The 23327-nt window shown below is 44.9% G+C and overlaps 1 protein-coding gene across 11 annotated transcripts in view; it reads right to left on the reverse strand.

The window, feature by feature from the left end:
• Positions 1–23327, reverse strand: part of TNFRSF19 (TNF receptor superfamily member 19) — a 95901-nt gene that overhangs the window by 42604 nt on the left and 29970 nt on the right. For all 11 annotated transcript variants that reach the window (XR_009496614.1, XR_001501507.3, XR_009496613.1 and 8 more), the window contains 2 exon segments: positions 11738–11916; positions 1043–1128 (listed from right to left, as the gene is read on the reverse strand). Coding sequence is in view for 4 of the 11 variants with exons in the window: in XM_005213808.5 (XP_005213865.1) it covers positions 1043–1128; positions 11738–11916 (265 nt within the window). In the remaining 7 variants the exon portion in view is untranslated.

Genomic DNA, 23327 nt, shown 5'->3' on the forward strand with positions numbered 1-23327 from the left:
AAATTCCATAGTATTCCCGGAAACAAAAATACCATGCGACTTTATCAAATAATGCAGTAAATTTCAATTAATTTAAGGGGGCTTCTGCCATGAAAAGAAGTAAGAGGTCAGATCCTGGGCATGGAGAATTACATCAAAGTAATCCCTAAATAAATAAATGTCTGTATTATGCTCCCCGAAAGGAAAGAGCAACACCCATTTGAGCACAGTCTCTTCCTCCGACCCCCTTCCTGGACCTTGCTGCCCCCCAGCTCAGGAAAGCCCTCCTCAGCACAGACAAGCCCACCCCGAGCACACCTGGGGGGTGGTGGGGCGCCCATCCTGACTTCTCTCCTGTCCCCTTGATAGTGGGTTTTCATTGCTATTGTCATTCAGTCACTCAGTCGTGTCTGACTCTTTGCAACCCCATGGCCTGCAGCACGCCAGGCCTCCCTGTCCTTCACCATCTCCCGGAGGGGTTTTCACCGGCCAGATTTATATTTAGGATTAAGACAAGTCAGCAGCCTCTCTTTCCTAATCAAAATCAATGCAGGTGGATAACCTGTAACAAATACCTTTATATCTAAGAAACAACATGGCCAGAAAGTTTAACTCGTTAATATTCTCTCTACCAACATGCAAATGAGTTTTCTCTTGTTTTGCAACCCCATGGACTGTAGCCACCAGGCTCCTCTGTCCATGGTCTAGAGACCAGGAAGGGAAATGCACAGACTCAGGGGGCCACAGCACAAAGACAGGACACATCAGGCAGAATCTGGACCCCTAGTTAACTGGAGTTGCCCGAGTCATCATCTGGACTGAAAGATCAGAGTCTGGAGGGAACGGGAGTAGCAACATGTCTGTGTTTCCCTTCGAGGTTCCAATCAGTGGATGCAGTTTGCTGACTGAGACACACACAAAAGGGCTTTCTGTCCTGCTGGACACCTGACAAAAGACTGTACCCTCTAAGCCAGCAGTAGAGAGAGACTGTGTTCCATCTGCCAACTGGAGAAAGCTTTTACAAAGGCCCAGAGCCCCTCTCTGTGTGCAGGGCATGACTCACAGTGCGGCTCGTAGGGGGGTGGAGGGTCTCCACAAGGCACACACTCCATGTCTTGAAAACCAACAAGTTTTGTCTTTCTGTAAAACCTAGAAGAGAAAGGAGAATAATCTTTGTGTTGCTTTTTTCATCTCAGCTCACAGATGCAGCAAACAGATTTCTGTCATAAATTACTGCCAGTCTCCATTACCAGTTCTATGTTCAAAAAAGGTTCTCAAAGGCTTAAACGTTACAGTATATTTTAGACCGGCACAACTTTAGAAAGCACTCTGAGCATGCTGTGGACACTTAAGAAATGACAATTCACTCAATGTGACTTTGTAGATTCTACTCAGCCCCACTTTTGTACATCGAGGTGGGGGGGCGCCAAGAGGGAATATGAAATCTGGATGTTTCTATTGTTGTTTAAATGACAAAATACCTTATGCAGGGCTAGTTTTTAACCTTTGAAATTCAGAAACCAAAATGCCATTCAAACCATAGGAACACCAGGAAAATGTAGGCAGATACTTGTACAGTCTTGATACGGGGACACCTTTCCAGAAATGAGAAGAAATCCAGGAACCGGAATAGAAGAGATTAACAGTTTTGAACACACACACACATAAACACACTCACACACACATGCATGCACAAATACTAGAGACATCTGAAGAGCAAAAACAAATCGTCAACATAATTCGTGGGCAGAAGAAAACTGGAAAATAGTTCACAGTATTGTCTATAACTTAAAAATCATTATGATGATAGTAAACATGGGACATCTCTGATGGTCCAGTGGTTAAGAATATGCCTGCCAATGCAGGAGACACGGGTTTGATCCCTACTCTGGCAAGATCCCACGTGCTTCGGAGCAACAAAGCCCCGGGGCTACAACTATTAACACTTGTCGAAATTAGAGACAGCCCGCACACAGCAACAACGACCAGTGCAGCCAAACATAAATTAAAATAAGTAAATAAATACATTTCTATAAAAGTAAATCTGGCAACTGAAAAACATGCAAAGAACATTAATGTTCCAAAGAACATACCATAATTTTAAAATTTCATAATTTAAAAAGTTGCTCAGTTGTGTCCGACTCTTTGCGAACCCAAGGACTATACAGTCCATGGAATTTTCCAGGCCAGAATACTGGAGTGGGGAGCCTTTCCCCTCTCCAGGGGGTCTTCCCAACCCAGGGATTGAACCCAGGTCTCCCGCATTGCAGGCAGATTCTTGACCAGCTGAGCCACAAGGGAAGCCCAAGAATATTGGTGTGGGTAGCCTATCCCTTCTCCAGCGGATCTTCCTGACCCAGGAATCGAACCAGGGTTTCCTGCATTGCAGGGGATTCTTTACCAACTGAGCTAAGAGGGAAAAGATGATGAAATTAAGCACTTTAAATAATTTTCACATTAAAATGTTTAACCTCATTACTAACAAGCAAGTGCAAACTGCAATGAAAATATACTGTTTTGAATTAGAAAACTGGGCACCTGTTGGCACTCACCTAGGCAAACGGGCACACGTGTGCAGTGGGAATACAAACCGCTGCTTTACAGGGCAATTTAGCAACAGGCCTTCAGAACTCAATAGAACAGTTTACATCCTATCCAGTAATTTCATGTTTTGAAATTTATACTCAAAAAATAATCAATTGGGGGAAATTGGATGTAAATAGAGAAACCACAGCATTGCTTATAAAAGAAAAAAACCCAAGAGGCCTGGCCCATACCCAACAGCAGATGTGACCTCAGCCGTGGTGGACCCAAGACTGTGGAATACAAGGGGGCCTTTAGAAACCACAATGCAGGTCTACGTACCTATTTTTTTTTTTCAGTTCATGAAATACCATTAACTGAAAATGAATTGTGAATAATATAATTCTAATTTGCACAAACATACACTTTGGTATAGATTCTTTCAGATTATTTATTTATCAATGCAGCTAAAGACATTTATGTGTGTAAAGGTGCATTGTAAATAGCTTGGTATATTATACACCAAATATTAATAGGGATTATTTCTAAATGGTGGGGATTCCAGTGAGTTTTATATACATACATACGTATTCATGATAGATGTATGTATATACACATGCATTTTCCGACCTTTCCATGACAAAAATAGTGATATGGAGAATAAACTACAGATCAAGTTTATAGAGACAGGTAGATGCAATTATTTTGTGGAACTGGATTATTTAGCAAATCTGCATGATTTGTGGTTGAAGCAAAATCTGCATTAAAACTAGATAATTAGACCAAATGTTCAGACTCATCCAGTACCTGCTCAACCTTCCATTTTCAATTGATTGTGAAGATCTGATCATAATATGGTGACTTGCCACCACAATTTGATAAAAAAATATTTCTTTTGGAATTTATAAGGTAAAAGTCAAAGAACAAAGTTGGAGGAGTCACACTTCCTTGTAGAAGCTTGCAGAAAATCGTCTGACCATGCACGTGCGTGTTCCCTTCTGGGCTCTCTGTTCTGTTCTGCGTGTCTGCATTTATGCCAGCATCACACTGTACTGAAAACTGGAGTTTGTAATGTGTTCTAATATCAGGAAGTGTGACTCCTCCAACTTTGTTCTTTGATTTGTACTTTATAAATTCCAAAAGAAAATTTTTTTTATTAAATTGTGGTGGAAAGTCACCATACTACAATCAGTGACGCAGATCTTCACAGTCAAATGAAAACGGAAGGTTAAGCAAGTACTGGATGAGTCTGAACATTTGGTCTAATGAATGGATCTGGGACAGTCTCTTCAACAAAAGGTGCTGGGAAACTACATTGCCACATTCAAAAAACTGAAGTTTTATCCTGATTATACACCAAATAAAAAATTAATTCAAAATGAATTAAAGACCTAAACATAAGACCCCAGATTGTAAATTCCTAAAAGAAAATACAGGAGAAGTTTCATGACAACATCTGGTAATAATTTCTTGGATACGACATCAAAAGGCATATAATAAATGGGCAACAAAAGCAAAATTAGACAGGGAGTATATTAAATCTGGGACTTTTGTATATCAAAGGATACTATTGATGTGATATGTACTTATTACCACACTCATGGAGCGGTATATAATAGATATGTACAGCTTCAGTCAATCGTACCTCAACCAAGTGGTTAAAAATGTCACAACCAAAAAAAGAAAAAAAGACTTTTGAATTTTAGTAACAGTTTCTTCGGAAGTTAAAAAAAAATTGAGACAACGAAAAGAATGAAAAGGCAACCTATACTATGGGAAAATTTATTTGCAAACCATATATCTGATAAGGGGTTGATATCCAGAGTTAAATAATTCCTAAGCTATGGTTTCAGAGAAGGCGATGGCACCCCACTCCAGTACTCTTGCCTGTAAAATCCCATGGACGGAGGAGCCTGGTGCGCTGCAGTCCATGGGGTCTCTAAGAGTCCGGCACGACTGAGCGACTTCACTTTCACTTTTCACTTTCATGCATTGGAGAAGGAAATGGCAACCCACTCCAGCGTTCTTGCCTGGAGAATCCCAGGGACGGAAGAGCCTCATGGGCTGCCGTCTATGGGGTCACACAGAGTCGGACATGACTGAAGTGACTTAGCTTAGCAGCAACCTACTGTTTTTCCATTAGTCATCTACAGATGAGAGAGTTGGAACATAAAGAAGGCTGAGCACTGTAGAATTGATGCTTTTGTATAATGGGGTTGGAGAAGACTCTCAAGAGTCCCTTGGACTGCAAGGAGATCAAACCAGTCAATCCTAAAGGAAATCAACCCTGAATATTCATTGGAAGGACTGATGCTGAAGCTCCAACAAGTTGGCCACCTGATACAAACAGCTGACTCACTAGAAAAGACTCTGATGCTGGGAAAGATTGAGGGCAGGAGGAGAGGGGGATGACAGAGGATGAGATGGTTGGATGGCATCACCAACACAAAGGACATGAGTTTGAGAAGGACAGGGGAGCCAGGAGTGCTGCAGTCCATGGGGCCACAAAGAGGCAGACACGACTGAGACTGACGAGAACAACAAAAACGTCCTTTGCGAGGAAGGGGTGATGCTAATCCCTTCTTCACAGAGTGGTCTGGTGATTAATCATCGAATCGGTACAGAGTGCTTGGAAAATGTCAGCCATCCCGGTTACTAAAAGCAGCAAAGAACTGGCCACGTGGGTTCCTCTTCCAGGGCAGGGCCCCAGGCCCCCTCAGCAGAGAAAGGTGGGTGGGGCCGGGGCTGGAGGCCATGTGGCCCCTTTTGCAAAGCTTTCACAGGCCCTGCACAGCATTAACTGACAGTAATGTCTGTGATGTGTTTAGTGCTTACTGTGCCCTACGCACTCTGCCAGGCTCTGGACATTAGCTCTATTCTTAACCCTTCCGACAATGCTACAGGTTGGTAGCATTACTACATGATATATACGTCAGTTCAGTTCAGTTGCTCAGTCGCGTCCAACTCTTTGCAACCCCATTAATTGCAGCATGCCAGGCCTCCCTGTCCATCACCAACTCCCGGAGTTCACCCAAACTCATGTGCATTGAGTCGGTGATGCCATCCAGCCATCTCATCCTCTCATCCTTCTCCTCCTGCCCCCAGTCCCTCCCAGTATCAGGGTCTTTTCCAATGAGTCAACTCTTCGCATGAGGTGGCGAAAGCATTGGAGTTTCAGCCTCAGCACCAGTCCTTCCCATGAACACCCAGGACTGGTCTCCTTTAGGATGGGGATCTCCTTGCAGTACAAGGGACTCTCAAGAGTCTTCTCCAACACCACAGTTCAAAAGCATCAATTCTTCTGTGCTCAGCTTTCTTCACAGTCCAACTCTCACATCCATACATGACCATTGGAAAAACCATAGACTTGATTTTTACATAATTGACTTATTTATCTTAAAGAGGTTTGTTTTTGTTTTTGATGTGGACCATTTTTAGTCTTTGTCAAATTCATTTCAATATTGCTTCTGTTTCATGTTTTGGTTTTTTGGCCACAAGGCCTGTGGGATTTTAGTTCCCTGACCAGGGATTGACCCCTGCGCTAGAAGGCTAAGCCTTAACCACTGAACCACCAGGGAAGTCTCTATTAGATGGATGACATTTTTATAGGTGAGAAGAATTGATGTCAGAGAAATTAAGTAACTGGCTGGAAGCCACGACCATACTTGTGAACAAGGGCACTGACTTTCCCTGGTTGGTCAAATTGTACCCGGAGGACAGACTCTCCATGCCAGGGTTTAGAGGGGCCAAGCCCACAGTCAGGTCCTTATCCCAGTAAGACCATGGCTGCAGAAGCTGGGCATGGCAGCAGGAATAAAAATGCCCACCTTATGCCTGATCTTGGCATTTTTCTGGAGGTAATATGCAATTCATTTATTTTCTTTCTTTTTAAAAAATATTTACTTATTTGAGTACACCGTATCTTAGTTGTAGCATGTGGGATCTAGTTCCCTGACTATGGATCAAACCCAGGCCTCCTGCATTGGAAGCACAGAGTCTTCACCGCTGGACCACCAGGGACATCCCTGTTTATTTCCTTTGCACCTTAATTTTCGTGTCTGTAAAGCACGTGTGAACTATTTGCCTCTTTCACACAAACACAGTCAAGCTGGGTGAGCACTTTGAACACACCCAGGAAGACCTGTGTACAAGTCACTCTGTAATTGTTGCCTGCCCCATACCTTCATGCTGGCTTAGAAAGGATGTAATTTTAAACTAATCATATAAATAAACGATGAAACACTATTCAAATATCTACTCATTTCTAACCTTCCCACACGGAAGCATTTATTTACAGGATGAGCAAACATTGCGGAAACTAAAGCTGTGGTTTCAGGTGGCAGCAAATTTGGTGGAAGATGAAGAAGCACGTCTGGGAGGAGGCTCGGGGGAGGCTGGATCCTCTCACGGTCCAGCAGCTCACACCTGGGGTCCCCCCAGTCCCACAAACAGCGAGTCCTGGGTCTCCAGGCACTGCCCACCTTGGGCAGCAGCCCCCGGGGACTCCTCTTCCCCCTGCCCTGACGCCCGACCCCAGTAAAGAGGGCAGAAGCGCACAGACTCGGTTTTGTCAGGACAGCAACAGAGATAAGACAGGTGTTCAGTTTCTATCCCTGCATTAGATTTGCACAAGGTCAAAACTCGGCATAATGATACTCAACAGGTATCAGTGCCTTCTGAGATTACACTACTTTTTTTTTAATAACAGACTAGGGACATCCCTGGTGATCCAGTGGTTAAGACTCTGCACCTCCAATGCAGGGGCATGGGTTCGATCCCTGGTCAGGAACAGCTCTCACATGCTGTGCAGCACAGTCAAGAAATAAAAATTCATTAAAAAACAGAGTAGATTATTGAGATATAATTCACATACCATGTATTCCATCCCTTTAAAGTAAACAATCTTTAGTATCGACACATTCACGGAGCATTCATGGACACATTCTGTGGACTATTTTAGAACATCTTCACCACTCTAGAAAAGAAACTCTGCTTCCTTGGCAACCACACCCCATTCTTCTCAATCTTCCCCAGCCACTAGCCCTCGATGGCCACTAATTTACTTTCTGTTCTTTAGATCTGCCACATCTGGACATTTCACACACATGCAATCACACAGAACGGGGTCTTCTGTGATTGGTTTCTTTCACTTCGCATCCTGTTTTCTGGGTTCACCCACGTTGTCACCTGTATCAGTAATTCATTCCTTTTACTGCCGAACAGCATTCTGTCATTAATTCGTTAATTACACTCCATTTAGTTGATCCATGGATCAGGTGAAGGACATTTGGGTCATTTCTACTTTTTACTATTACGTATAGTGCTGTGAACAGCTGTGTTCAGGTGTTTGTGTGGCATGTTCTCAATTCCCCTGGTTATATACCCAAGGGCAGAACGGCTAGGTTGCAAGGAAACTCAATGTGTAACTCATTGAGGATCTTCCACACGGTTTTCCAAAGCAGCTGCACCATTTTACATTCCCAATTTCTCCAGTCCTCACCAATACCTGCTATTGTCTGTCTTTTGGCTATAGCCATCCTTGTGGACACAGAAGCAAGAATACACAGAAGAACTGTACAAAAAAGATCTTCACGACCCAGATAATCATGATGGTGTGCTCACTCACCTAGAGCCAGACATCCTGAAGTGTGAAGTCAAGTGGGCCTTAGGAAGCATCACTACGAACAAAGCTAGTGGAGGTGATGGAATTCCAGTTGAGCTATTTCAAATCCTGAAAGATGATGCTGTGAAAGTGCTGCACTCAATATGCCAGCAAATTTGGAAAGCTCAGCAGTGGCCACAGGACTGGCAAAGGTCAGTTTTCATTCCAATCCCAAAGAAAGGCAATGCCAACAAATGCTCAAACTACTGCACAATTGCACTCATCTCACATACTAGTAATGTTCAAAATTCTCCAAGCCAGGCTTCAGCAATACGTGAACCATGAACTTCCAGATGTTCAAGCTGGTTTTAGAAAAGGCAGAGGAACCAGAGATCAAATTGCCAACATCTGCTGGATCATCAAAAAAGCAAGAGTTCTAAAAAACCATCTATTTCTGCTTTATTGGCTATGCCAAAGCCTTTGACTGTGTGGATCACAATAAACTGTGGAAAATTCTGAACGAGATGGGAATACCAGACTACCTGACCTGCCCCTTGAGAAACCTGTATGTTGGTCAGGAAGCAACAGTTAGAACTGGACATGGAACAACAGACTGGTTCCAAATAGGAAAAGGAATACATCAAGGCTGTATATTGTCACCCTGCTTATTTAACTTATATGCAGAGTACATCATGAGAAACGCTGGGCTGGAGGAATCACAAGCTGGAATCAAGATTGCCGGGAGAAATATCAATAACCTCAGATATGCAGATGACACCACCCTTATGGCAGAAAGTGAAGAAGAACTAAAGAGCCTCTTGATGAAAGTGAAAGAGGAGCATGAAAAAGTTGGCTTCAAGCTCAACATTCAGAAAACTAAGATCATGGCATCCGGTCCCATCACTTCATGGGAAATAGATGGGGAAACAGTGGCTGACTTTATTTTTTGGGGCTCCAAAATCACTGCAGATGGTGATTGCAGCCATGAAATTAAAAGATGCTTGCTCCTTGGAAGGAAAGCTATGACCAACCTAGACAGCATATTAAAAAGCAGAGACATTACTTTGCCAACAAAGGTCTATCTAGTCAAGGCTATGGTTTTTCCTGTGGTCATGTATGGATGTGAGAGTTGGACTGTGAAGAAAGTTGAGTGCCGAAGAACTGATGCTTTTGAACTGTGGTGTTGGAGAAGACTCTTGAGAGTCCCTTGGACTGCAAGGAGATCCAACCAGTCCATCCTAAAGGAGATTAGTCTTGGGTGTTCATTGGAAGGATTGATGTTAAAGCTGAAACTCCAATATTTGTGGCCACCTGATGCGAAGAGTTGACTCATTGGAAAACACCCTGATGCTGGGAAAGATTGAGGGCAGGAGGAGAAGGGGACGACAGAGGATGAAATGGTTAGATGGCATCACCAACTCAAGGGACATGAGTTTGGGTAAACTCTGGGAGTTGGTGATGGACAGGGATGCCTGGCGTGCTGCAGTTCATGGGCTGGCAAAGAGTTGGACACGACTGAGCAATTGAAATGAACTGATCCTCATGGACGTGAAGTATATGCGGGGGTATTTTTCTGCATTTCCCTGATGACTGATGTTGAGTATCTTTTCACAAGCTCATTCATGAGTATCATCTGTGTATCTTATTTGCAGAAATGTCTATTAATATCTTTTGCCCATAATTTAATTGGGTTACTTGTCTTTTTGTTATTGAGTTGTAACAGCTCTTTATATATTCTAGATAAGATAGTTCCTTATCACATATATGGTTTATGATTTATGAATAGTTCTAATTCCGGGGGGTTGTCTTTCACTTTCTTGACAGTATCCTTTGAAGCACAAAAGACTTTAATTTTGATGAAGTCCAATACAGCTATTTTCCCTTTGATTGTTGTGCTGTTGGTGTAAGACCACTACTTTTTGCATCTGTTTGGGTGGTAAGTTTTTGCACGAGGACATGATTCATAAGGCTATTTTCTGCTCTTTCTTTGGTCCCAGAGTTTTAGCTGTCCTCTGGCTTCAGTAGAAGCCCCAAGACAAGCACCTGGCATCTGTCAAACGCCTGGTCTTGTGGGCACATGCTGGTCAAGTACAGTGAGGGCCCTGCATCTGTCATGACTTGGAGCGTGGATTCTGGCAGCAGAGTCCTGGACACGGCTCCAAGTTGCGCCTCGTACTCTCTGTGCAATCTTGCCTGAATAACCTTAATGATAAGGCTCAGTTTCTTCATTTTTAAAACACTGTGAACATTACAGAAAATAATTCATGTAAAGTGCTTCTCTGTGTTAAATTGTTTCAGTCCTTCTGACTTATTTGCAACTCTATGGACTGCAGCCCGCCAGGCTCCTCTGTCCATGGGATTCTCCAGGCGAGGTTATTGGAGTGGGTTGTCATTTCCTCCTCCAGAGGATACAGAGTGCTTAGCCACTAAGTAATACGTGTCTGCTGCTCCCGTAATGCTGCCAGCCTTGGTCGATTCACTTCTGCCATAAAACCTGGGTTCCAGGCAAGCTCCAGGATTCCTGGTCTCTCCTTTGGCTCTGCTCTGTATTAAAGACGTCCTCCTGGCAGTCACCTGGTCTCTTCCCTGCCTTACCTCCTGCAGCAAGGCCTCTTCACTCTCTAACAGACCACCACTCGGCCCCAGTGGGTCCCAGTTTTCATCACCACTCTGGCTTCCAGCTGCCTGTTTTATCTGGCAGGTCCAGCCAACCATTACCTATAAGCACTTATTAAAAATCCCTCCTCCTGGGCTTTGTCTCTCCACTTGGCCCAGGTGTGGTCCGCTTTCTGTCCACGGCCTGGGTTCCTTTCCGATGTGTACACTTAAGGTCTCCAGCATCACACGAGTCCACCCCTAGCACCCCTTCTGCCTCTCCCTCCAGCCCGCTCTGTTGCCTCCTACACCCGCTTGTCCTCTTGGCCGTTTCTGAAACGCACACATGTCCACCCCTAGGGCCTGCGTCCACAGAGACCTCAGCTTTTCAGCATCACCCAGCCTGATGACCTACTCTGATCCTGCCACCTGCCTCTCTTCTCTGTCCCCAGCGGGCACACCCAGCCCCCTGAGACGCTGAAGACTTTCTGTTTTCCCCAGGAACCACCACCTTCTACCTTTCTGCACAACTTCTTAGTATTTACTATGCAGGTATTTTTCAAACCGTATTAGGATGTAAGCTACCCATGGGCAGCAGTCTTTGTCTCCCGCCCGAAAGCAACACCTGGCAGCTGCCCCACAAACACCGCAGAAGTGACCGGCTGGACGGTGGTGTTTGCATTTCTCTGATCATATGGAGGATGGCCATCTTCCTAGCATCACAGGCCACATGCACTTCTTCTTTTGTGAGCTGCCTTATTCTTTCATCCCTTTGTCCATCTTTTCTTTCTTATTGACTGGTGGGGACTCTGCAGACTTTTGTGACACCGAGCCTTGGTCACTGGCTTATCTGTTTGATCCTAACCCCCCGCCTGTCACCGTGCAGGGTGTGCGGGAGGCCCGGGAAACAGAAAAGCCGTGAACCTCGGCAACCTTGTTGGGGTGGGTGTCAGCAGGCATCCGTGTCTGGAGGGGAACCAGAGAGAAAATCCTGCTCAGAATAAAGACCTGATCTCCCGGGGAGGACTGGCCACGTACCCAGGCAGGCAGTCCCCGCAGACGGCGTCGCCAGTGGCCGAGCAGTTGGCCTTCTGGAAGCGGCTCAGCAGGGCGCAGTCCAGGCACGGCTTGCACTTCTGAGAGCCCCAGTCCTCCTTGAACCTGTGCGGCCGGCACTTCACACACTGGGCGTCCTCCCCGTAGCCAAAGCCACATTCCTGTGGGGATGAAGAGACAAGAGACGGCTATTCAGACCTCGAGAGCGTGAAAAAGGAGGACGACGAGATACGACGACGAGGAACCGGGCTGGTAATTACCCAGCGCCCGCCTCCCTGCACACAAAAGCCCCTCTTTCAGCGGTTCCCATGTGTCTCCCTGCTAATAATCTCTCTTACGGCCAGAAGTATACTTTGTCATCCACTTTATTCCAGCAGCATGAGCATTTGAATACGAAAGGCTCTCTGCCTCCCGCTGCTGAATTATTGCTGGCTTAGGGTGGAATCAGGCACTTTCTTCTCTAACTTGGCCAGTCATCTGAATCCTCAGAAACTGGAGTCAGGGAAACAGGCAGACACACACTCACTTATCAAGGCAGAAAATAAGTGCTTTGATAAATATTAGAACGCAAGGATGGCTGCATATGAAATGTCAGAGGCTTACAAGCCTAGAAACCTATCCAGTGAACTGCCTTGAAATATTTACCTGTTTATTATCATCGTTTGCAACCCCATAGACTAATAGCCCACCAGGCTCCTCTGTCCATGGGATTCTCTAGGCAAGAATACTGGAGTGGGTTGCCATTTCCTTCTCCAGGGGATCTTCCTGACTCAGGGATCAAGCCTGCGTCTCCTGCGTCTCCTATACGGGCAGGGAGGTTCTTTACCACTGTGCCACCTGGGAAGCCCTGGCTGTTTATTGCTGTCTGATAGAAGATGCTTATATGACACCTAAAAGAACACTATATATATATATACATACACACACACACACATACACACACACACAACATCTTTCTTATCCATCCCTCTGTTGATGGACACTTAGGTTGCTTCCATACCTTTGCTATTTTAAGTAGTACACTGAAGTGCATATATCTTTTTGAATTAGTGTTTTTGTTTTTTTCACATGTATACCCTGGAGCAGAACTGCTGGGGCGTAAGGTATGAGACCTACACCATTTAATTCCAGAGCCAGACTTCTTATTATTATACTGTGGGCTTTTCTGGCAGTTTATCTGACATGTACACAGGAGGATGTCTGAAGAGTTACATATCATAGTTAAACCGACTATGTGATGGTTTCTACAGAACTGCTGCTGCTGCTAAGTCGCTTCAGTCGTGTCCGACTCTGTGTGACCCCATAGACGGCAGCCCACCAGGCTCCCCTGTCCCTGGGATTCTCCAGGCAAGAACACTGGAGTGGGTTGCCATTTCCTTCTCCAACGCATGAAGGTGAAAAGTGAAAGTGAAGTCGCTCAGTCGTGTTTGACTCTTCCCGACCCCATGGACTGCAGCCCACCAGGCTCCTCCGTCCATGGGATTTTCCCGGCAAGAGTACTGGAGTGGGGTGCCATTGCCTTCTCCGTTCGATAGAACACTGGCCATTAAAAAGAAAATCAGGCAGCAACTCATAAGCTGCACGCACAGCCTCACACCAAGGGTGTGCCAGGGGCCCACGCGGCCCCACATGAGGGTGTGCCAGGGGCCCACGGGCAGCCAGAGGGGCAGCAGGAGTCAGGGCTCCCCTCACAGCCTCAGCTCCCTCTTCTGGGAACCATGGAAGCCAGAACACAGGTCCAGGGAGGTCAAAATCCTCATTTCTCCATAAAATTTACACATTTAATTTCTCCATCCATGAAGTGAAGTCGCTCAGTCATATCCGATTCTTTGCGATCCCATGGACTATAGTCTACCAGGCTTCTCTGTCCATGGGATTTTCTAGGCAAGAGTACTGGAGTGGGTTGCCATTTCCTTCTCCATCCATATTTAGATACAAAGACAACTAATTAAAAATTAAATCAACAGACACACATACAAGAATATACAAATGAACTTAATTACAAAACAGAAACAGACTCACAGACATAGAGAACAAACTTATGGTTACCAAAGGGGGAGGTGGAGGAGAGGGACAGCTTTGAAGGTTGGGGTTAACTGATACACACTATTGTATATGAAATAGATAAACAGCAGTCCTTCTATAGCACAGGGAACGATACACAATATCTTGTAACAATCTATAATGGGGAAAGAATCTGAAAAAGAATAGGTATTATGTATGTATGCCTGAATCTCTTTGCTGTACACCTGAAACTAACACGTGGTAAATCAACTACGCTTCAATTAAAAAACAAAAACCAATACAAAGAATAGTATTGCCTGTACTCAGTAAGGAACTCAATAAAGAGTATTAGCAATAAGGCTTCAATCCACTAATGAACTCATGCACATGTGGGGGAAGGGGCCCCTTCGTCCCCCTTGCAGCTCCTCTGTCCGTCTTTCAGAAGTGTCTTGAACAAGCACAGCAAAGAGCTGCGGAGAAAAACAAAGCAGGAGGTCAGCCCCTCCTCAACCCCGAGGGCTCCAGCTGGACAAAGCTCTGACCTGAAGGCAGGGGGGAACAGGAGAGGGGTGGAACCGGAGTCTCCCACATTGAGGCAGATTCTTTACCATCTGAGCCACCAGGGAAGCCCCAGTTCACAAATTAGAATCTCCTTAAAATCGTTAACAGGGATTCTTTTTTTTGTGGGGGGTGGAATGATGAGGTGTTTTCAGTTCTCACAACTCTGTAATGATTTGATTTTCATGCAGAAAGCAGCTGTAGCAATCAGGAAAACAACACAGACACACATCTAGAGAGAGTTCTTGGGGTGTGTGTTCGGTCTCAGTGGGGTGGGGGGAGCCCCTGCTATTTGGGGGGCTGTGCCTCTCAGTGTGATCTGCATTGGGACCACGTTAGCTGCAGAGAGAGCTGGGCATCCCAAGATTTTCGTTTGGCACAGAAGGGCACCTCCCACCCCGTGCCCCCAGCATCAGGGATCAAAGCATGTGACATCCGGGGCGGGGCTTCAAGCTCAGCGTCCCGGCAAAGGTCCCTGTGGCCACAACCGCAAAATCACTCTTGGTTGCAGGTGGCTTGGACTGCACGGGTCTCATATACAGGTTAACACACAACAGAGAGGGGAAGGAAAAGCGGGCAGAGGAAGACAAGCAAACAAGGGGAAAGAGGTAGGGGTCCGTGAACCGGCAGCACACCTCTGAAACGCTGCTCTCCCGGCCAGGCTGACTCAGCAGAATAGGGGTATTCTCCCACACTGGAGACAAACACACATAGGCCACTTGCCAGCCAAGGTACTCTGGGAACTCTCTGACCCTCAGCCGCTTCATCTGTGAGAGGGGATATCACCCGGCCCTACAGGGTTATTCTGAGAAATAAACTGGAAAACATATAAAGCCTCCAAACTAGAAATCAAGCACTAGCATCCGGCCAAAGAAGGGATACCAACGGCTTTTATTATTCTGGATGATCTACAGCCCAAGTGTTCCTGATTCCAGTATAATAAAGTCTCGCCGGGGAACAAAGGGATCTGCAGACCCCAGTATTTTAGGTGACTTCAAACATCACTTTGAAGTACTTTAGCCTCTTGATACAAAGAGCTGACTCACTGGAAAAGACCCTGATGCTAGGAAAGATTGAGGGCAAAAGGAGAAGAGGGCGACAGAGGATGAGATGGTTGGATGGCATCACCGATTCAATGGACAGGAGTTTGCACAAACTCCAGGAGATGCTGAAGGACAGGGAAGCCTGGTGTGCCGTGGTCCACGGGGTCGCAAAGAGTCGACACGACTGAGAGACTGAACAATAACAACAAAAGCATCACTTTTCATCAAAACATTTTTACTGAATAAAAATCTGTTTAAAATGAATCTCAGCTACTTGCTTTTGAAAATGGGTACACAAAGTAGAATTTCACCTTTCCCGGTTGAATCCACTACTCCATTGCGCTATTGCACAAAGAACCAGGCAGCCCTGGGTCTGCAGGCGCTGCGGCTGTGTTAACGCCCTTGCCCGGCGGTCAGCTGCTCTCCCTCCCTCCTGCCGGGCATCACCCTCCAGAGCCACTCACTTCCTCTCCCCATTCCCGAGAAACTGGATAAACGATCCGACTTGAAAGAATACACACAGGGGTGTTGACAGTCCCATCTCTCTTGAGAAAGAACATATACTTTAGTGTTGGAGAAATCTTTGTGCTTCTTTTTTGATTCTTGGCTGTATTCTAGAGTGTATATCCTACATGAGGACTCTTTTGGCCAAAGAGTTTTTGCCATATATCGCGGTGTGTCATTTACACGGCATTAGATTTTGTAGAATGAGGATTTCATGATTTTTTCTTTTTTTTGGCTCATTCTACATTGGACCAAATCATATATAGAAAGAAAAAAGTGGGGCTCCAACTGTATCAGAGGTTTCCTTAATAACTGGATACTGGCTCACTATTTCTGCCTGGAGTTCACACGTTTTACTGGCAGCAAGAGCAATTTTCTTTGGGGTAGCACTGGGTTAGGGGTTGAGGTAAGGCTTTGCATCATTAGTATCATAAAACAGTACCGAAGTGTACAGAGCAGGAACCGTGAGTCATACTTGTACAGAGATTGATTATTTGGGTGAATTTTATTCAAATAGCTCAGCTGATAAAGAATCCGCCTGCAAGGCAGGAGACCCTGGTTCAATTCCTGGGTTGGGAGGATCCGCTGGAGAAGGGCTAGGCTACCCACTCCAGTATTCTTGGGCTTCCCTGTGGCTCAGTTGGTAACGAATCCACCTGCCATGCAGGAGACCCGGGTTTGGTCCCTGGGTTGGGAAGATCCTCTGGAGACGGGAAAGGCTCCCCACTCCAGTATGCTGGCCTGGAGAATTCCATGGACTGTATGGTCCATGGGGTTGCAAAGAGTCAGACACGACTGAGCGACCTGCGCTTTCAGTCAGAAACAGACTCATAGACATAGAGAAGTGTGGCTGCCAAGGTGGAGGGGGGTGGGGGAGGGCTGGATTGGGAGTTTGGGGTTAGTAGATGCAAACTGTTATAAACAGGATGGATAAACAACAAGGTCCTACTGTGCAGCACAGGGAACTATATTCAGTATCCTGTGATAAGGCATAATAGGAAAGAATACGAAAAATAATGCATATATCTCATATAACTGAATGCCTTTGCTACACAGCAGAAATTACCACAACACTGTAAATCAATAATACTTCAATAAAATTTTAAAAGTATATATTTTCTCTAAAGTATTTGCCATTTTAAAACAATACTATTCTAATACTATTTTTGAACTTTTAAGAATAACATCATAGCTTGCAGTTCATGACAGCTTAAGTGTATGAAGTGACCATTTCATGCGTTGAATTAACTAGACATCTTGAATTAACTAGAAATTCAGAGCAATTATTTCCAAAGAATTATTGTACACCGTCCAAGCCAGCAACCACTTTTAGAGCTGATTTGTCGTATTTCTAAAGCACCGTAAACATACAGATGCCATAATTATTTGAAATCCAGGCTATAAAGTAAACAGCACATAAATATTAAATTATATCCCACTATAAATGTCTATTTTGATGTTTTTATTTCACTCAGTGAAACAAAGTGGTTAAAGTGCCTTGAAATCTTCCATATTAAGTTCAGTAAACAACCCGTCCTTCATTTGTAACTTCCTACCCCCCACCCCCAGTCAAACTCTACAGCCAGGTTTGTGGAAACGTCACAGACATGCCCTTCTGGTGTGTGTGCATGTGTGTGCAGCTTGAGTGCATCTGCCTGTCTCAGGGCATGCTGGCAGTGTTCAGGATGCGGGTCTCACCACTGCATCCCAAGGGCACCCTCTCTGCCCCGGGTGAAATTCACTGGTGAGAACCACGAGATACACTACGGCATCTAACCAAAATAGCATCCGATCTTTGGGGTTTTCCCTCATGACTCTGGGCTAGGAGGGGGTGATTTCTCTGGTAGAGTGCTTTCTTTGAGTACAGAAGCAGAAGAAGTATGGATGGGTCTCTGGAGAGAAGGCAAGGAGCAGGCTGCCCGTGGTGGATCTGCTTCATCTTACTTTTGACAGACCCTCCACTTGACCAAACTGGACAAGCTTCTCTGAGCCAATTTCTCGACGATGCCCTGTTCTTAGGTCTGGTCTTGAAGAGCCCAGGTGTCTCCCATTCTCCACACATGCTTACTCTCCGTATCTGACCAGCTCTCCTCACCCTCCCCCCATCCTCCCCACTCACTGGTGATGTCTGATCGTCTGCCCACCTTCAGCAGGAATCCCCCTGTCTGTTTAGCCGGGATGCCCCTTCCCCTGATGCTTCCTCTTTGGGAGTTCCCACCCCAGTTCCCCATCCTGCTCCCGGGCGCTTGCCCCCCACATGTCCACCTAGATTTGAAACTGAACCCAGTTGTAGGCTGAAGTCTCTGTTGCAAAAGCTCCTGAACAGAAGTTCTTTGTACTGTTTTAACCTCTGTCCAACACATCCCAGGTGGCCCTGAGTTCTCCCTCTGACCCTTTTATTAGAAGGAGTGTGTGTGTATGTGTGTGTGTGTGTGTGTGTGTCTAGCAGGGTGTGGTGTGGGAGGGAACAGTGAGTCAGTCACCAGCCTGGGCTCTAGAATTAGTGACATGTTTTGGCTCAGTTGGTAAAGAATCTGCCTGCAATGCAGGAGACCCCGGTTCGGTTCCTGGGTCGGGAAGATCCGCTGAAGAAGGGATAGGCTATCCACTCCAGTGTTCTCGGGCTTCCATTGTGGCTCAGCTGGTAAAGAATCTGCCTGCAATGCGGGAGACCTGGGTTCGATCATTGGGTCAGGAAGATCCCCTGGAGATGGGAAAGGGTACCCACTCCAGTATTCTGGCCTGGAGAATTCCATGGACTGTATAGTCCAGGGGGTCACAAAGAGTCGGACACAACTGAGTGAGTTTCCCTACACTTTCACTTTTGTTTGTGGAGGACCATCTCCCATTGATATCCATGCTAGAAACACATGGAGGCTTCAAGACAATACTATGGCCTTTATTTTTTAAATTATGACCTGCTGGAGACATGGGTTCATTCTCTGAGTTGGGCAGACCTCCTGGAGAAGGGAATGGCAACCCACTCCAGTATTCTTGCTTGGAGAATCCCATGGGCAGAGGAGCCTGGCGGACTACAGTGCTCCTCAGCTATGAATTCCCACTTCTCCAGGATGTATTCAGAGATGACCCCCTCCCCCTGTAAAATCCCACCACAGCACACCCCACACCTGCTGCCAAGTTTCTGAGTCATTCCTGTTCCACCATCCTCAACAAGAGACACTGAGTAACTTTTCTTTAGCAGGAGTTAAGCCAATGTGTAATAAAGAACTGCTTGCTGTTTAAGATGGATGAACAAACATTGTGCATTTTCCTAAAGTGTGTTATTATTATTACTACCACTACTACTGGTGCTATTATTTAACTCCAGGGAGCAAGCCTGTAAAGGTCATGGCAATATTTCCTGGTTGGCAAGGCCAGGCCTTCCTCCCGGGAGGGCGGGGATGCACGGATCGGCTGCCTTGTCTTGGTTCCGAGGCAGCAGGAGGCTGGACAGAGCCGGCGGCCATGGCTCTGTCACTCTGCCCAATATTTTTAAGCCACATTTGGTGGCTTTCCAGTAGCAAAATGACTCAAAGTAAACAGTCCTCAGATCCCCTTCTCTCCTCCCTCCCTCTGCAAAGCCAGAACCGAACAAAAACACAAGTGGATCCCACCTACATGCTGGGGGAGCAGGCCCCCACCCCCAACAGGGGAGATCCTCTCAGACCACGAAATGTCCCGGAGACACATTCTGGGTGCTTGAGTCGAAAGCACTATTTATTTGTGCGGCCAGTGACTATTAACTTGGGTTCTTTGAACTTTAAAAGCTCAACTTGGACGGAGAAGAAGTTATTTATAGAGAAAATCTAGGGCACAGAAATGGGAATGACGAATTAGATTCATGTGGCCGGTGTTTAGAAATCAGCTTTTTAATTTCCTTTAATAAAACAACACCAAAGATGCATCCCCCGCCCCAAACTTTCGGTTTGTGAAAACCCACAGTTGAGTTTTTCTAAAGAAAAATTACAAGCTAGAGCTTGTTAATATCTGCCAAACATCAGTGGGCTCGATTAGGTATAATTAAACACAAATAAAGTGAGCAACGGTATAATTAAATGGCAGAAATGAATCCTTTTATGCTTGAAAATTACACTAAATTTTGTGTAACTTTGTTCATAAGGATGAAAACAATTTTCCAAGAGGGAGACGTCTTTAAAAATAGGAAGCCCCACATAGACTCGCATAAACTCTTGTTGTTTACAAGAGTCAATTTTTTCACATTAACTAAAATCATCCCAATAATTGCTTAGCAAAGCTTACTTTGAAAACCATGCCAGAGACTTGAAGTCTGTTTCCAGAGGCTCATGCAAAAACTAGTTTCCTGATTTACTGCTGAGAGGCGACCGTGTTAAAAGCTCACTGTTGGCATCAATACTCGGTGCGGGGGAGGGGCTGGGCAAACTCTAGATGGTGAGAATCCAAGTCTTATGTGGTCACTTTGGGAAAACGAAAATATCATCTCCCACACATCCCAATGCTGTTTGCTCTCATGAGCCCCCGGGACGCCACCTGACACTCAGGCACACGGTCCTGGTCAAAACACCGGCGGGGCTGCTCACAGAGCCATGGAAACCACACGCGGTATTTTTTGCCTCAGAAATAGGAAAAAGACATTATTCATTATCTTTATCATAGACTCTCAAAAACTAAAACCTAAACCATGCAGTGGGGGAGACAGTAAATATGGCTCAAGGGAATAAAACCCTCAAAACAGACTCCAAATGGTTCCATGACTTACCACATTACTTTCCAAAAGATTCAGGAAATCTACTTCCTAAGCTGAGTTACTAAAAAGTCTTTTTTTTCTTTTGAAGATTTCTCTTTTGTTCCCCATTTAAATTCCTCCTTAATTGAGTTTTTAATTTTAAATAATAAAGAGTTTGAGCTAACATTTGCATGGATCATATATTGCTGATCAAATGTGCTGTGCTGTGCTTAGTCACTCAGTCGTGTCCGACTCTTTTCGACCCCATGGACTGTAGCCCGTGCCCCCAGGATCCTCTGTCCATGGGATTCTCCAGGCAAGCATACTTGAGTGGGTTGCTATACCCTCCTCCAGGGAATCTTCCCAACCCAGGGATTGAACCCAGGTCTCCCACATTGCAAGCAGATTCTTTACCCTCTGAGCCACCAGGGAAGCTGATCAAATACATTTGTCTAATTAAAATAATTAAATTTTGCATACAGGTTAATTATGTATCAGTATATGTCATGTAGAATATTGATTACACATTCCATAAATATAATATACACTGTATATGTATTTATATTATATATGATCTGTGCTGTGCTGTGCTAAGTCTTCAGTTGTGTCCAACTCTTTGCAATCCCAGGGACTGTAGCCCACCAGGCTTCTCCGTCCTTAGGATTCTCCAGGTAAGAAGGTTGCCATTTCCTTCTCCAGGGGATCTTCTTGACCCAGGGATTGAACCTGGGTCTCCTGCATTGGCAGGCAGATTCTTCACCACTAGTGCCACCTGGGAAGTCCCTTATATATGAGCTATGTAATACCAATTATGTAATGCTAATATAATACATATTTACACATACAAACACATATGTGTACTTATGTGTTTGTTTACCTTAACATATCAGAGATTACAGTGACCCACTGATAATAACCACTGTCATGGTTTCATTAATGCTACATGAGTACTGAAATGTATTAATTTGTTGTTACAACCATGTTAAGACTGGCTTGTACAGTAAGCACAACCATGTTAGTACTGGCTTGGCCAAAAATCTCGTTTTGGAAAAGCCAGAACGAACTTTTTGGCCAACCCAATACTATATCAATGTAAGTAACAAAATGAATATGAAATTTTCTTTAAAAAGGGCCTAAATGAGAGAGATGGTGCTTGGGGCTCTTGGGCGGGGTGGGAGGGGGGCGGTTAACCTGGGAACCAAATGGGCTGCTGAGATGTTCCTCGGCACAGAAAGCCCGGCCAGGTGCGCCTTGCCCTGGCAATGACAGGCAGGCAGAGGTTAGCCCAAGCAGCCCCGCCACCCTCCCCATGCCATCACTCACGAACAGCGGTGTGGACACACCGGCTAATCTCTGTGTCTCTGGTTCCCCATCTGTGAACAGGAGCAGCTAGACTCCCCTCTTCAGACCTACACTGTGAGGATTTCTGATGGCATACACGGAGATCACATCGAAGCCGGCTCATGACGTCAGCCACCACTGTCCATTCTCGTTGCATGATCGGTGTGACTGAGTCACAGTGACAGACATTTTGAGAGAGAGGCCTTATTTTTTTATAAGAAACACCCTGCAGACGCACATAACAGAAAGTATACACACAAAGTCTCAAAACAAGTACTCGTTTAAAAAGTGGCCAAAGATGGAAAGGGTGTCTATCTCAATGAGCCACAAAGATATTATGGAACCTGGGGCTGCAGGGTAGACGCCTTACACTCTCACGACTGGGAGGAAGTGAAAAGCGGTCGGAACCATGACCAACACCGCAGATGAGCAGAGAGCATAGCGCCCCGGGTGAGCGCTCCCCGCGGCTGGCAACAAGCCCCACTGCGTGTCCTAAGGGTAGGGACCTAACCATGGGGGAGGAAGCCAGACACCTTGCGAAAAGGCAGGGCTGAAAGCTTTCCAAAGAAAATAATAATTAGGAGTAATAAAACCACAGATGGAAAGTTTAAGAATACCTGCTCACCCAACGAATTTCCAAGCTTGAGTTTTAAGATACAGATACATGTTTGCAATTCAAAGAACTGCATGATCCAGACTTTGTTATTTTAGAGAGACATGATAGTAGAAAATAGAAGTTTTAAATTATGTTTAGTACAGCAAAATACATTATATAGTAATGTTAGAGGAAAGATTATTTGAAAGCTCTATGTTTGGTGAAAATGCTCCTTTTAAAATTCTTAACATGAAGAAAACTTTGGTTGTGGGTATGGATCATTTGACCCAGCTTTTCTACTTTTTCATAACTAATCTAAAAGTATTTATTGTGCTTTCACAATATCAAACACCACAGGTAACCAAACTGGTAAGCCTCAGTTTAAAAAGCAAAGATGTTTGTACTTATCTGCTTCCCTACAAATGAACAGATTCCCCTTCCAAATTATGTATTTAATATTCCAAGCAGAAAGCAATTAGATTTTTTATAAATGTTGATATCTAACAATTCAACAAAAACTTAGTGAAAAAAACGTTTTACCTCACTTTGAAAAACTTGGAAGTGACTCATTAACCAATTGAACATACCTGTTGATTTAAGTGATTTATCTGATTTTAATATACTCAGAACTTTTCTTTCTTCTGAAAGATATATGTACTTGCTAAAAATTTAATAAAATCAGCCTGGAAGGAAAAAACTGCAAATTCACGGGTAGGCAGTTTGGAGATTTCTAGTTCCAAAGTAATGGCTTATATTAAAAAAAAAAAAAAAACCCTCATATCCTTTGCCTTGATTAATTAATGGGGAAATAAAAATACGTTT

The sequence above is a fragment of the Bos taurus genome, chromosome 12, assembly GCF_002263795.3.
Source record: "Bos taurus isolate L1 Dominette 01449 registration number 42190680 breed Hereford chromosome 12, ARS-UCD2.0, whole genome shotgun sequence".
Lineage (NCBI taxonomy): Eukaryota > Metazoa > Chordata > Mammalia > Artiodactyla > Bovidae > Bos > Bos taurus.